The sequence below is a fragment of the Ananas comosus genome, linkage group 1 (assembly GCF_001540865.1).
Source record: "Ananas comosus cultivar F153 linkage group 1, ASM154086v1, whole genome shotgun sequence".
NCBI lineage: Eukaryota > Viridiplantae > Streptophyta > Magnoliopsida > Poales > Bromeliaceae > Ananas > Ananas comosus.
This window is the reverse complement of record NC_033621.1, coordinates 24,751,083-24,766,313: the sequence shown is the minus strand read 5'-3', so window position 1 is coordinate 24,766,313 and position 15,231 is coordinate 24,751,083. Positions and strand designations below refer to the sequence as shown.

The following is a 15,231-nucleotide window of genomic DNA, read 5'->3' as shown; positions in this document are numbered from 1 at the left end:
AAAATAATAACTAGTAAACAAAAGATTGTTCGCGTCGCCCTCATCCACAATGTATGAAAGCTATGCGGAGGGAGTGCGTTGGAGCCCCCACTCTCCTATAAATAAATATATATATAAATACAATACGAAGTCCCGTGCCGTGGAACGCACTTTGCCTCTTCCGAATGAATGGCTCGTTGAGTGGAGCAACCACTTTCTCTTCTCCTGTTCTTTACTTATCTTTTTTTTCCCCTCCTTTTTCCTTATTAATTCTTGTTAATAATTATACATAACTAATGTGAAGCAAGAGGAAGCTGTACCTCTACCTTCTCTCTTGTAATTAATTCTGTTTAGCATTTTATTTTTTCGGTTTCTATATTTCTACGTACTACGACGCAGCACAGTACATACTGCTGATACTGTTTTTCATGTTTTTTTTTTCCTTGAAAGCGCGGCCGCCGGGTTGCCTGCTTTCAGCTTTACTAGTACCTGGTTTGTTTTTGATCTTTTCTGATCAAATTCTGCTCCTCATTTCTTTTTCTCAGATTTTACGAGTGTTACCAGATATGGCCTCTGCCGATGAGGGGATGCAGATCAGCATGCAGGGTCCGCCGCCACTGCCACCGCCACCGCCGCCTGCTCCTCATCGGAACCTGAGGCGAAGCTGGTCGACCAACTCTACGGCCTCAGCAGTTCCCAAGTGTGTGTGCGCGCCGGCGACACACCAAGGATCCTTCAAGTGCCGCCTCCACCGTGCGGGCTCCCACGGCCGCTCCTCTCGCGCAGCAACACGGCCTCAGTCGCTGCCGCCACCTGCTGCCTCCTCGTCTGCGATCTAGGGGAAAATGGTGGTGCGAGAGCATCACAGTTGAAGAAGAAAATCTAGGAACGTCTCTCACACTGCTGCTGACGTGCGTGAGACGTGACAAAAATTCAACAGTTTCTCCGGCTCAAAGATCATCTAGCATATACATCTGAATAATCAATGTCACATAATATTGTGACGGTAGAATATTGCACGATCTCAGAGTCTCGACAGAATTATTGTTTCTTCACCAAATGAAACTATATCATAAAGTTCCTGCTCGTCCACCAAGGCTTACAAAGAAATGGCTCCAGGGACCCAACAATCAGATGATCCGCGCTTTTGATCATTAAGACTTCTATTTGTCTTGGTGACTCAAAATTCATGCAAATTCTCCAGTACAAATCCTAACTGTGTCAACAAAATCGCATAGAATTAGCAACAGAAACACACGCAGCAAATTCAGATGCAGCAAGAAAGATGAAGTAATTGACACAAGCCGGGTACCAACATGAACCAACCAAGTATAATCATCTCGAAAGACGAATCGTTATTAGTACGATTATCCTCGGAACAATTTGCTTTAAATCAGGTCCAGGTCCACCAAGGTCATGACTAATCTTGAACACCCACATGGCTAGACAAAAATAAACAAGCGTAATTTAGCACAGCACCAAAAAAAAAAAAAAAAAATCCAGATTACAACTGAAATTAATATAAAAAAGAATGTAAAAATCTCAAATTGAAAAAGAGAAACATGCGCCAATAACAATGAATGGAAAATCTTGGAAAATAAAATAACAAGTAGCAAAATCTTAAAGTGGGAGAAGCTCAGCGAGAACAGCACGATATTTTATCACATCAGTTACATATCTTGGCCGGATGAGAGTAGCTAACATGCATGCTTGTCTTTCTATAATAAATTTAAAAGCCTGCTCTCCAGATTAAACCATAAATAAACAAAAAAGAAGAAACGGCTGAACCAGCGATGGGTTCGGCGATGAAAACAACGAAAAAAAAAAAGAGGAAAAAACTCTTATGCTTTGGCCTCTTCAGCTGCAGCTTCGAATGTCTCTCCTGCAACTAGTTCCGGTACATCATCATCATCTTCTTGAGCGGTGTTGTCATTGTTGTCGGCACCGGCAGCAGGAGCCTGCTTCTGGAACTGCTCGGCGATCCTCCTCAGATTGTCCAAGTTGTCAGGACCTGAAAAGAGAATAATGCCATTTGAGTGGCTAAGCTTATTAAGCAACCAATTAAGCATCCTTCAAATGACAGGTTGAGCGGCCCCGATATCGAAAGGGGGGCCTTTACATATTCAGTGTCCCTGAAAAAATCATCTATCAAAATGTCTCTGTAAAATCTGACTTGTCATATGTAACCATATAAACTGCCGTTTCATACCAATATACCATACACCCTGGAATCATCTGATTGATGTGGGCCCATTGGTTTTGTCATAGAAAATGTTTCAGGTGATATATGAATGACATTTAGTCTTTGAAGATTGTACATGAACTTCCATATTATGCATGGTGATATAGGTAAGTAGTTCATTTGGAGGTTATATTGCAAATATCCCAATATAAAACATGACCTCTAGTTATTTATCCCAAAATACAAGATACTTGTAAAGGAAAAATCATCAAAGAGAATTTTAACTGCAGAATTGAAACACGGCAATTATTGATTGGTCAGAAAAAAAAATAGGTGAGTACAACAAGACAAAACAGAAAACATATCATTATGAAAGTAGAACAGGATTGAATGGTGTCAACATTACATGGCAACTGCAATTTAATGCTGCATTCAAGGTATAAAAGAAAACTAATGAACAGCAATACTCGAAAGCATTACATACCCAGCTGGTTAAAGATCCCAGGGAGCAGATCTTGTAGTTCTGCCAAAAGGAAAATCCATGCAAAGGACAATTTAGAGAAAGGAAAGAAATTTTAAGATAATTTGTAGACTGAAGTAAAAAATAAAGAGAACCAGTGAATTTTACTACTAGATGCCATTGATTAGTAAATGCTAATTAATGTGTAGCTTATAGAGAGATGTAAATTACTTCTTGTCTGTGGAGAACCGCTAACCACCCATGTGTTGGCTGCAATGGAAGCTTGCACTGAAAACAAAACAAGCCAAATTAATAAGAGAATAGTTGTATCTCCAACCTGCAGTCTATGTCACTCTACTACTGCAATGAAGTACAAACCTTTAGGATTAAGAAATTGGATAACAAGATCATCTTTAAAAATGTTAACTTCTTCAATAGCTGGTATGGCGTTCACTCCTACTCTTTTCAAAGTGCTTTGCAACCGTTTGTCATCAGTTGTCGTTGCCTTATGAACAGCCTTCTTCTTCCTATTTGAAACATGTGAAGGAAGAATAAATAAATTTCAGACGAAGTGTAACCCTTCTTTACTAAAAAAAGGACTGCCGCACTGTAATATCAACAGTTGTATATCATTATCTATGCTGTATATTCTTATCGACTTCAGATGATAACAGAATGAGAAATAAAAATGGCATCAAAGGAGTAAAGTGAATTCCCTGGCAATTATACTATCAACAGTTATGGCAAATCATATCAAACGTAATCTCTTGCCTACTTAGGAAAGTCAGGAGAAAGAAAAACAAGATTGTATTTTTGATGCTTCAATTCATAAAGAAAGTGAAAATCATATCCCACAAGCCACTATAACATTTACAGTGTTACAAACAAAAAGAAAAAGAAAATTAGCTTCCTCTTGATCAATCAACGCCACCAACAATTCGCATAACTCAACCCCATCACTTTTAAGAAGTTTAATTGCCTCCTTTTAAACTTTGTTTTCAGACAGTAATAAATATATTCATATAATAGTAAGTAAAAATATGCAGAACCTGCGCATACTGCCTTTTCCACCAGTGCGAACAGCACCGGCCATCTTCTTGAGCTTTTCGACATTCATCTGCACGAAAGAACATGATGAATGAGTAATCAATCTAAGGCCTTTAAGAGTTGTTGAGATCCTTATGCCACATAGAAAGAGCACTATAGTTGTATAAAACGCAAAAAAAGCTTTTCCTTCAGAACTAGATTACGATGCTCTACCCATCTCCATCAATCATTGTCATGTTCAAAAGCAGGGTAAAATTTCAAAGCCCTATTACAACCTAGTCACCACCACTTGCTTTTACACTCAATGCACCACAATTCCAGGATAAAAAAAATAGAAAAAAGAGTAGAGTGTCCCACTGAAGAGCAAAAGCTTGCTCAAAGATGCAAAGCTGAGAGTTAAATACCGTCATATGACAATCTATAAAACTATTCCTATTAAGCAGAAAGTCAAATCACTCTACCTAAATTTCTAAAAATCACAAAAATCCCTCTCGCTATCCAATGCTTAAGCAATCAAAACAAAATACCAATAATTCGAACTGATTCTTAGATCTTGTTTTGCCGATATAAACTAGAAAATAGCATGTGCTCATTAAATAAACGAAAAATTACAAAAAAAAAAAGGAAGAAGAAAAACCTAGATCCTAAGAGAAGGGCCTCTATATATAGATCTCGAGAAGCAGAAATGTAACAACACAAAATGGAGCTCGCATAGATTGAATCGAGAGAGAGAGCGAGAGAGAGGGGAATGTTACCTTGAGAGCGAGAGAGAGCGGAGAGAGGAGTGAGAAGAGACGAGGAACGGGGAGGGAGACGATGGGGTTTTGGGGGCCGCGCTAGGGTTTCCGCTTCGTTCGACGAAATATCCCGTTCACTTTATAGCACGGAGCTTTGTCCTCGTGGCGTTCTTAGAATGGAAGCTTTCGATGTTTCCCGTTGTGGATCTCGTACAAAGGCACGTCGTACGGCAATGGCGCTGTCAAGTGTCAACCGTCGATCCTGCATCACGATTCGAGTAAATGGTGGATTGGGTTCGGCACGATTTTTTAAAAGTCCGGCCCAATGAACCCAGACCTGAACAGGCCCAGTCCGTCCAAAATCGGGCCGGGCCAAGGCCTCGACCTGGTGGGACCCAATTCCGCCCATTTATTCTTCCCCTGGAAATTGTAAGGAAAGGTGGATGGATGAAAATTGAAGGAACGAAAGAGGCAGATATATGAAATTTTCCATACGAGGGTCTGGCCGTTTTTTAAGGTATTACCTCTTAAAATTCAGATAGTAAATTTTATATTACACAGATGTGAAATTTTTGCTTCAAGAACAAGCAGTTCCCTGCTACACATATGATGTGATCGATTAATTTATTTTTTTAATTTGCCAGCTTTTACAAGGTTTATTTCACCTGCACATTACAGTAAAGATTCCCAAACTCGTGCAATTTTCTTTCAGAGGCACCAAATTGCTTTACTTTTATTTCCGGCTCAGAATTTTGAACTATGCAAGCGGTAACAGAGAAGTAAAAACTGGCTGGTCCAAAGCAGCTTCCTTACAAAGGGATCATGAAAAAAATGCACCATAGAATAACACTCTGCCGCACGCTTATTCATTTCTTTCACAAGGTATAGCTGTGCAAAAAACTGAATACACAATAATAGCTTCGAATCTCAAAATTCAAACAAAATTCAGAAACCATCATTAACAACCAGAACAGAGACCTGCCCAAAAACCCAAAAAAGAAAAAGAACTGAACAGACACTAGCACTTGTTTTATCATCAGAAACAAGGCTATATGCAGTAGACAGACATAAGATGAATTCACAAGAAAAGGCCCTCGTCGTCCTCGGAGATAGATAGCAAGATGCTTGGCACTCACCCTACCCTATCAGGCATAGATCAACTTTTTCGCTTGCAATTCCAGTGCGCGCTGTAATCTTCGGCCTCCTCTTCGCCTCTTGTGCACTTCATAGCCATCATTGAACCGCACAAAACGCAAAATTTTCCAGATAGGTGCAAACTTTGTTCAAAATGAGAACAATCAATATCGATCAGGCAAAGCAACTAGTACAGATCCAGTAATGCAAGTAGTAAAATTATCTGCTCAAAATGAAGATCAGCATATGAACACAGAATACTAAAGTGAATATTTGATAATCCACAGGAAGATATGTGAAATTTTTTTTATATATATTTTAATGGAGAGTAAATGAAAATTCTGATGGAAAGAGAAAAATAAATTCACAGGATGCTAAAATAATACATTTCAAAACACAAGGTAGTAAAGCGAGAAAGCGCTGACCCGCAAGGGGAAATATTTGAAGTTCTTCCATTTAAAAAAGTCAGTAGGGGCGGCTCCCTCAGAAAAGCTTTAGATTTCAACAAATAGTGTATTCAGACAAGGCTGAAACTGATGATGTTTGATTCAATCATCGGGAGCCTTGTGAACTGAAGAAGAATAAAAGCTTATAGACTTCATATGAAGAAAAACTAAGAATAAAAGTTCAGTTCAAACTAGAAATGAAGCAACTACAACACTTAATTATAGTATAAAAAAGCTACTAGAAACCTAGGGAGAAATCAACGAGTAATGGTAAATCCCTCCATCAGGGAAGAGAATGAAACGACTCTTAACTAAAGTATATTTCAGCATAGAAAAAAGGATCAAAATCATTCTTTTATGTAGCGATAAAATTATCCCTCAGGATCAGAACATACCATTCATCACATGATTTCAGCCCACTACTTTAATCCATATGAGTGATCTTCATTGGGATTCAAATCGGCTAATTAGCATTAAAATAAAAACTATACCTTTTTAGAAAAGATAAAGGAAAAAAAACAAATTCCAAAAGCAAAGCGTTAAATCGGGTCTCCTCAGTTCAGGTCTCCATGAATCCTCCGCATTGCATAGCAAATGCCTCGGAAGAACGAAAGTTTTTGCTCTGATCATCATCGGAAACCAAACTACAGCGAAAAAAAAAACAAAAATACCCAAAAAAATTCGGGGCCCAAAATAAAAGGAAAAAAAAAGGATTTTCTTTTTTTGGTTTTTTTGGGTTGAGATGGGTATTCTCAGTTCAGGTCTCCAAGATTGATTCCGCATGAGTGGAATAAAGTTCACCACCCTCAGAAGATCGAAAATATTTGCTCATCCTCGAATACAACCCATTAAATGCACAACAATAAGAAGAAGAAGAAGAAGAAGAAGAAGAAGACATAACAGATGCAAACGTGAGAGTTAAATACCCTCATATGACGAGCAATAAAGCTATTCCTATTAAGCACAAAGTCAAATCACTCTACCTATATTTCTAAAAAACATAACAATCCCTCTCGCTATACAATGCTAAGCAATCAAAACCAAAAACCAATAATCCGAACTGATCCTTAGATCTTTTTTTTGCCGATATAAACTAAAATATACCCTGCGCTTATTAAACAAACGAAAAAAATTACAAAAAAAAAAAAAAAACACTAGATCCAAAGAGAAGGGCCTCTACATATAGATGTCGAGAAGCAGAAATGCAACAACACAAAATGGAGCTCGCATAGATTGAACCGAGAGAGAGAAAGAGGGGGGAAGCGGAGAGAGGAGTGAGAAGAGATGGGGAACGGGGAGGGAGACGATGGGGTTTTGGGGGCCGCGCTAGGGTTGCCGCTTCGGTCGACGAAACATCCCGTTCACTTTATAGCACGGAGCGTTGTCTTCGTGGCGTTATCAGATTGGAAACTTTCGATGTTTCCTGTTGTGGATCTGGCACAAAGGGACGTCGTACGGCAATGGCGCTGCGTCACTCGTCGATCCCGCATCACGATTCGAGCAAATGGTGGATTGGGTTCGATTCGATTGTTTAATAGTCCGGCCCAAAAAACTGACCTAAACAGGCCCATCCCATCCAAAATCAGGCCGGGCCACCGCCCCGGTCTGGTGGGACCCCATTTACTTTAGTTATTCGCCCCCTAGAAATTGAAAGGGGTTCCTGTAGCTTCCCAGTGGCTCGTACAAATACCGTTAAGATTTCATTCGAAGTCTTACGACGACCATTGACCGCGAATAAAGGGAATACACGTGTTGTAACCACCGTGCCCATGCAATGTACGAATTCGAAGGCTCATGATCAAAAAATTAGATTTTAGATTAGATGGTTTTTAATGCTTTTCTTTTTTCTCCCCCCCTACACTTTATTCCCCATGCATGGACCCAAAACTGGTCTTCAGCTACCGCACGCTCTTTCCAAAAAGCATTAAGCATCCACCAACTTCTTCAAAAAGCTTGAGCCAAAATTTTCCTCCTCCAATCCACCCTCGGTATGTTTTTCTAAAGCTTTTTATATATACTGATGTGATCACACCTTATAGCATTGCTCCAACCCTTTCTCGATTGCAAAAGCCAAAAGAGAATAATATTTGATTTTAAATTTAATAAACTAGAATGACCTCTCCTAGATTTGCAAAGTCAAAGTTAATAGGATATAAAGGAGTGGAAAAGTAACGTCTATGGCGAGTATATATTATGGTTGCATGATAGAGATACTGTATTTTGCAAAACTCAGTCTATTTGAGAAGGAAAATGATTTTTTAGTTAATAGAGCTTGTTTGTTCCACTTGAACTCGCCTAGCAACCTTGGTAACTCGTGATCGCCGAGTGCTTGTGACGTGCTGGCGTGCTAGACAAGAATTCTATGTGAAAGTGTACAGATTGACTGAGGAGTTGTTAGTTCACAAGCTCAATTTCACACCGAAGGTCTGAGAAATGAGAGTTTGTGAAGCTATGAGACCAATGTATTCGCTGACTCAATTGCTAAGAATTTCTAAAAGATCAAATTTTCTAACTATGGTGTAAACATGAAATGAACCTTTGTTGACCTTGAAAAAAATGAAAATGTAAATGTGACGCTTTCCTTTTAGAGCTGTAGTGCAATACTTCCGCACCTAATTTAATAAGAAGAAAAATAGTAAAGTAAGAACTTCTTCGAACAGTTTTACTTGAATCGGTAATCTGCAGTTCCTTTCCCACCACAATTGTATTCAGTATGAATAAGTTGTTTCTGTTCACATGCGCGTGTGTAAGAGAGACGGATAAGTTCTCTTTTTAATTTTTGAACAAGAAATAAAGCTGAAATCAAATCAACTCATCTCCTCTTCCCTGAACTAAATCCAGCACCGAACCCCACAGAAAACAAAAAAAAAAAAAGAAAACACCAATAATTAATAGATTCGGATTACTTGCTCACATCACATAACACCCAACAGTGTTATCCTCATCGAAGAAGTCAGTGAACCCTGAAGCTGGCGATTGCATCGGCGGCGGCGGCGGTGGCGGTGGTGGCGGCAAGGGGCAGTAGACCGGGGGCTCATGACGAGCCCCGTTGTACTGAAACCCATACTGCATAGGAGCAGAGTAAGCGTTCATGGCCGCATAATAGGGCATGGGAAACATAACAGGCTGCATTTGACCGTACACCTGTTGCTGATTAATCCCCATTGGATTGTTATCAACACTTCTTTCCACCACACCAATCCGGTTTACGCCGTAACTAACCTGCGGAATAGCTGCCACAACTGTTGGGTACATGACTTTAGATTCTTCAGAAACAGAGCACTCTTTTCCTTGTTTGGTTTCCTTCTTTCCCTTTTCTGCCTTCTTTTTTTCAACTTTATTTTCATAGCTTTTGCTATCATCAGCCATTTTCTCGGGCCAGTTCCCTTCCTTTTCCTTTTGTTTATCGCCGGCTTTCTCTGCTTTGTCGTCGGAGCTCCTCTCTTCGTTCTTTGGCTTCTGGGTCTCGTCGGGTAATATTTCTGCGGTCTTTCCTATCTTCGCCAGTTTCCTTATCAGTGTTTTCGTGTCGACGGTGCCGATAACAGTGATCTTCGGGAGGGTTGGATGTATCTCTGTTTTCAACACACCTGAAGATTGATAGGAGTTCTAGTTATCAAACAGAGCAAAAAACAAAGCATCAAAAACAGAGTACGAGCATCAGTAATTAATACAGGATAAAGAAGTTACAGAGAACGAAAAATAAATGAATGCATAGGTGACGATTAAGACCTTTGATGCTCATTGCTTTCGCCACCTTTCTCTTGCACCCCTCGCAACAGTTCACAGTTACCTTCAAATCAACTCTCTGCACGGAGGGATAACAATTAGTTTCGAAAGAGATCGACATCGAGATCAAGAGAGAGAAAGAGAGAGCGATAGCTCACCTTAAGGTCTTCTTCCTTAGCCATATCTCTCTCTTGTTAATGTTGAAGAGGAAGAAGAGGACGAAGCTTAATTAGTTTGTGGGTTGTTGCGAGGAGTTTGAGAACAGAGCATGTACAGAGAGAATAGCCAAGTCCAAGTTGTGGTTGCTACATGGTGTTGTTATCCTGGGGCTTTATATACATACACACAGGTTCTGTGGGGGTAGTTTAGTAATTTCAATTCATGCGGACTTTATTTATTATTTTTATTTGTTTTGGGCACATATTGGGAGTTTGGGACAACTCAGGAATTGTACGTTGGAGTGCCTAGAAAGGTTAATGGTATTTCCCTGTCCTAGTTTTGCCCCCCGGTTTCTCCCATAAGGCACCAAGAGTCACCATAGTTTTGAGTGTGAAATTTGTCACATGTTAGGAGCATTTTAGACAAATTGCTGAGCAAATTGCTTAGGCTTTTACCCTCTATGATTAGGGAAAAGCTTTGAGGCCTAATGAGTGGAGCGGGACGCGTTGGAATCAGCAGCTTCTGAAGAGAAAAAAAATAAAAAATAAAAAATTTAAATTTATAAACATTGTTATTCTTAGAACCTCACATTTGTGATAGGAGTATTTTGGGTCATACTGTACTCTGATTATTCTGTACTCAGTTTGATTCTCATGTAATGTTTACGGGGTCATTTTGGAAATGTCTTAAGGACAACTAGATGTTGACTAGCTAGAAATATTTGGTTACAACTGGTACTTCGTATTATTAGATTAATGAACTATGCATATAATTAGGATAAATTTATCTCAAAGTATTATGGGGAGGCATCGTACAATAACAAAAGGAAGGCACATACGTTAGGAGAAGTGCAACACAGTCTAGCATAGGCGAGAATAAAGTCTGTTGCCAATTTATAAGCAAGATCATACACACATGCATTGCTTAATTACGAACAAATTTGACAACCTAACTGCTCAAAGAATATGTCTGTTACTTAATTTTTTAACAAGACTCTATATAAGATTAACTTTTTTTTATATTATTTTTATTGCTGGTGGTCAAACTTATAGCCATCCTAAGTGATGCTGCAGAAAATCTGCGCAATTGGTGTTTTTTTCTCCCTTGTATCCTTGCATATATACGCGTGGCTAAGGGGTCGAAGTTTGATATGCATCTTTTGAAATTCATCTTATCTAAAAATTTTGATAGTATGCTCTACTTTGTTAAGGAAAATGATTAATATTATTTATTGAAATGTCTTGTCCTTAGGCGCAAGGAGTTGGTTCGGATCGGGCTGGGCGCGATGCGAACGCAATCGAGGAGTGGGTTTGAGCGAGCACGAACAACAAAATCGACGTAATCTTGTACACTAGCGCACGCATCACAATCCTTGTCTCTCCCCCTCAGTTCCCAAAAAAATTATAGAATGCGCTGGGTATATTAGTGACGTGGCGTAATAAATCAATCAAATATTTTTTTTTAGAGATATATATTTCATCATAACTATAAAAAAATATTTTTATTATACTTTTGTTTGAAAAGAAGAAATATGATTAATTTGTTATTGATGACGTGATATAAGTGTGATGTTGTAAAATCCTCTAATCCCCATCTAGGTAGGGTGCCTTCCCAGGTGCCTTTCCTATCATATTACTGTACTTTTTCCGAGTCTACTTCAAAATTATTCATTGGACCTGGTCCACCATGGATCACTATTCTTTAATTAATTTATTATTATTTTTTTTTCACAATGCAATATTTTTTCCACACCCTGGAAATTCTGGACCCCTAAGATTAGACTCAAATTGGACACTTCCTGCACCTTATATATAGAATTAGGTTGGGATACTATTAATAGTAAAGCGCTCTTTTTGCTATCAAATTTTTTTAACCCTTTGATGAAAAATTGTAGAGTCAGGATGATATTAGTCGGTTAGAGTTGAGTGGTCCCCCTAGGGTTGAGTGGTCCCCACTGGGTTATAGTATTTAATCCAATGGTTAGAAATAATGAAAAGAATTGATCCAAAGGCTAAAAAACTGGTAGCAACAATGGAATTTTGCTACTAATAGTAGCCCAGTCCAACTCATATATATATATATATATATATATATATGATATGTACAATAAATATATAAACATGGGCAACAATGTAGATTGGGTTTGGGCTTGGGCTTCCGATCAATTTAGATTCGACTTTGACTGGACTGCAAAATCTAAAAAGTCCATATTATGTTGGGTTTGATCCAAACGGCCCGAAAATAACTCGGTTGGATTGTACTCGCAGGTCTAACTCCAAGTACGGGCAATGTAAAAGGACTATCTTGTGTAAACAAATTTATTAAGCAACGAGGTGGAGAAGATCTCTCTCGTCTCTCCCTCTCCTTACCTGGCAGCTGCGGCGGCGGTAGAAGCAGTTGCAAGCAGCAAGCATGGCGGGTGCGGCGGCGTCATCGTCCTCAGCGTCGCCGTCTCCCTGTTCTCCTCTGGTCCGCGTTAGCGAAGTCGCCGGGCGGGGGCGGGCCCTGGTGGCGAGCCGGCGCATCCTTCCGGGCGAGGTGGTGCTGGCAGACTCGCCGCTCCTCCTCTACCCCTCCTCCCTCGCCGCCCTCTCCTCCTACTGCTCCCGCTGCTTCCGCTCCCTACCCCTTTCTCCTCCTCCTCTCCGCTGCCCCTCCTGCTCCCTCGCCTTCTTCTGCCCCTGCTGCTGCTGCTCCCACTCCCACTCCCACTCCCACCCCGTCCTCCTCTGCCGCGCCCTCCCCCTCCTCTCCAAGGCCTCCTCCTCCCTCTCCCCCGACCTCATCCCCTCCCTCCTCTTCCTCCTCTCCGCCTACTCCCTCCCCTCCCCCTCCCTCCTCCGCCTCCTCTCCCTCTCCTCCTCCGCCTCCGCCTCCGCCTCCGCCTCCGCCCCGCCCGAAGCCCTAGCCCTCCACTCCCTCCTCCTCTCCTCCCTCCATCTCCCCCGCGACCTCCTCCCCGGCTCCTTCTCCCCCGACCTCACCGCCGCCCTCCTCGCCAGGGACAAGACCAACGCCTTCGCCCTCATGGAGCCCTCCGCCGCCGCCCCCGCCCCCGGCCCCGCGCCCACCCGGGGAGTCCGCGCCTACGGGATCTACCCCGACGCCGCCTTCTTCAACCACGACTGCCTCCCCAACGCCTGCCGCTTCGACTACGTCGACGGGCCCGGCGACCGGAACGCCGATTTGACCGTCAGGGCGCTGCACGAGATCCCCCAAGGGAGGGAGGTGTGCATCAGCTACTTCCCCGCCAACTGGAGCTACAAGGAGAGGCAGACGCGGCTGCTGGAGGACTACGGATTCCGGTGCGAGTGCGATCGGTGCCGAGTGGAGAGCCAGTGGAAGGAGAACGACCGCGACCAAGACGATGATGAGGACGGCGGTGAAGAGGAGAGGATGGAGGAGGGCGAAGGAGCAGAGGAGGATGGGGAAGAGATGGAGGCGGAAGAAGAAGGGGAGGACGAGGACGGGGACTGGGACGGGGATTTCCCTCATGCCTACTTCTTCGTGAGGTTCCTTTGTGATAGGGAGAATTGTGGGGGGACGTTGGCTCCTCTGCCGCCGTCAGCAGATGGTACGCTGTCGAATGTATTGGAATGCAATGTGTGTGGGCGGTTGAGGAAGGAAGAAGAGGAACTCGGTGGGGGCGGCAATGGAGATATGCTTGATGAGTGAACTGCGGTGCAGGATCTGAGGTAAAGGCTCTTTCTTTCCTTGTCTCAGCTGCTTTTATTTCCTATGCAACCTTAGTAAGCATTTACCTCTCGATATGTAGGAGGTCAAAAGAATACATGGAATACTTGATATTTGGGAGAACGCTTATATTTCAAAGTGTATAATCTTACATTTATATCTCCATTTCATATTGGAGTAGATTTAACATTGTAGAGTTTCGAGAAATTCAATTTGTCAAATTTCTATCAGAATATAACAACGCTCAGCTTAGTTTGGCATGTCCTGGGTAAAATATGTCTTATTGGAACTAGGATGCATGCAAAGAGAATTCGCTATTTACACCTTCCCTTGGCAGCATAAGAATTTTAGTACCTTCCAAAGTTGGAACAAGATGTTGCGATATGCACGCCTGCTCTACACTTGTTAATTATACGTTCATGCAATTTTGAATGGAAAATAACATAAAATGCCTATGTTAGGCCATCTACAACCTAGTTTTAAGTCATCTCACTCAGTAGAGTTATTAGTTGGCATGATTCTACACTCAGAGATACTGTTGTGGCATGCTTTTAGTGAATTTGGGACTTCTATTTTAAGTTTACTAACATACCAGTCGGGGGAAATCTTCCTATTTCTAGTGTCGGGAGAAATCTTCCTCATTATGATATTTGCATACTTCTCTGTTTAGCTAAACGTTTTTGCTTCTCTATGTAATAAGTTTCATTTTGCTGGAACCAAATGTGGGACGGCATATTCTTTTCCCTCATTCAAATGGCCTAACAAATAATTTACGGCAGCATTTATTCATTGGAGATTGGAACATAGCACTACCCAAATGGAACTAATAATAGGTGTGTGGCATTTTCTGCACTTACGTAGCTACAGGCAATAAGAAGGATATTTCATCATTTATTTTTGGTAACTTCTTAGTTCTAAACGTTGATTGCAGAAACCATCAACATATTTTACTTTTGGCGGTCGGTAAAATGATGAGGTAGCCTGTTTGTAATATCTTTTAGCTTCCTTATCTACTGATTGACGATGAAAGTAGGAATGTTTTTTGCTCAGTATCCTGTGGTACAACAAATTTTGTAATCAGGGGATATGATATTTGAGCTAGTTTTAATCACTTCAGCCATTTAATTTCATTCACACTAAAACTTATAGTTACGTATTTGGTCTTTTTGCTGACATTGGGGCCTTATTTTTTTCTCAGGATTTTTTCCTTATTGAGCAAAGTAGCTGATGTATCGGACCTTTGGCTTCAGGGAGAGAGTTGAAAATATCAAAGTACAACGATTGGCATCACTATCTCTGTTTAACAAACTAGGTAGTGAAGGTTTTGTGGGGAACCTTATTTATGTATTAAATACCTGAGAATTCAAAATGTACAAGTAGCAGCTGTAGGTCAGTAGAGAGTTACTTATTGTTCACCCTCCAATCCCACTTTTTTTCCCCTTTCTCTAGGAGTCGATTAGTTTTGGGTGATTGCACTGTGCTCTTTTAATTTAAATCTATTTTATTTTTTGATGCTTGCGGTTTCTCGCACAATGTACTGTTTGCGTTTGGGTAACAAAGTGAAGTATCTTGGAGCAGTTAAAATTGGCCTCAGGTCCTTATGGTAGAAGAATCTTTAGTAGGAGATCTTTCATTTTTATTTTTCAGGTGAATGTGTCAGTGGAG

The 15,231-nt window shown here is 41.1% G+C and overlaps 3 protein-coding genes and 1 long non-coding RNA gene across 4 annotated transcripts; 1 reads left to right on the top strand and 3 right to left on the bottom strand.

Annotated features, from left to right (window-relative positions):
- Window positions 1,551-4,576, bottom strand: LOC109720173 (nascent polypeptide-associated complex subunit beta-like). The gene is made up of 6 exons (XM_020247089.1): window positions 4,424-4,576; window positions 3,671-3,738; window positions 3,000-3,148; window positions 2,853-2,909; window positions 2,646-2,684; window positions 1,551-1,990 (listed from the first exon to the last, which is right to left on the bottom strand). Exons 2-6 carry the CDS (start codon window positions 3,736-3,738, stop codon window positions 1,821-1,823), a joined length of 483 nt encoding a protein of 160 aa, XP_020102678.1. The 5' UTR covers window positions 4,424-4,576; the 3' UTR covers window positions 1,551-1,820.
- On the bottom strand, window positions 5,229-7,336 carry LOC109707377. The gene is made up of 2 exons (XR_002215480.1): window positions 7,166-7,336; window positions 5,229-5,682 (listed from the first exon to the last, which is right to left on the bottom strand). It is a non-coding gene; the product is annotated as an uncharacterized LOC109707377 (long non-coding RNA).
- On the bottom strand, window positions 8,733-10,007 carry LOC109718286 (heavy metal-associated isoprenylated plant protein 35-like). The gene is made up of 3 exons (XM_020244452.1): window positions 9,873-10,007; window positions 9,718-9,793; window positions 8,733-9,575 (listed from the first exon to the last, which is right to left on the bottom strand). The coding sequence occupies exons 1-3, from the start codon at window positions 9,894-9,896 to the stop codon at window positions 8,896-8,898; spliced, it is 780 nt and encodes a 259-aa protein (XP_020100041.1). The 5' UTR covers window positions 9,897-10,007; the 3' UTR covers window positions 8,733-8,895.
- Window positions 12,181-15,089, top strand: LOC109713077 (histone-lysine N-methyltransferase ASHR2). The gene is made up of 2 exons (XM_020237038.1): window positions 12,181-13,568; window positions 14,765-15,089. The coding sequence occupies exon 1, from the start codon at window positions 12,286-12,288 to the stop codon at window positions 13,546-13,548; it is 1,263 nt and encodes a 420-aa protein (XP_020092627.1). The 5' UTR covers window positions 12,181-12,285; the 3' UTR covers window positions 13,549-13,568; window positions 14,765-15,089.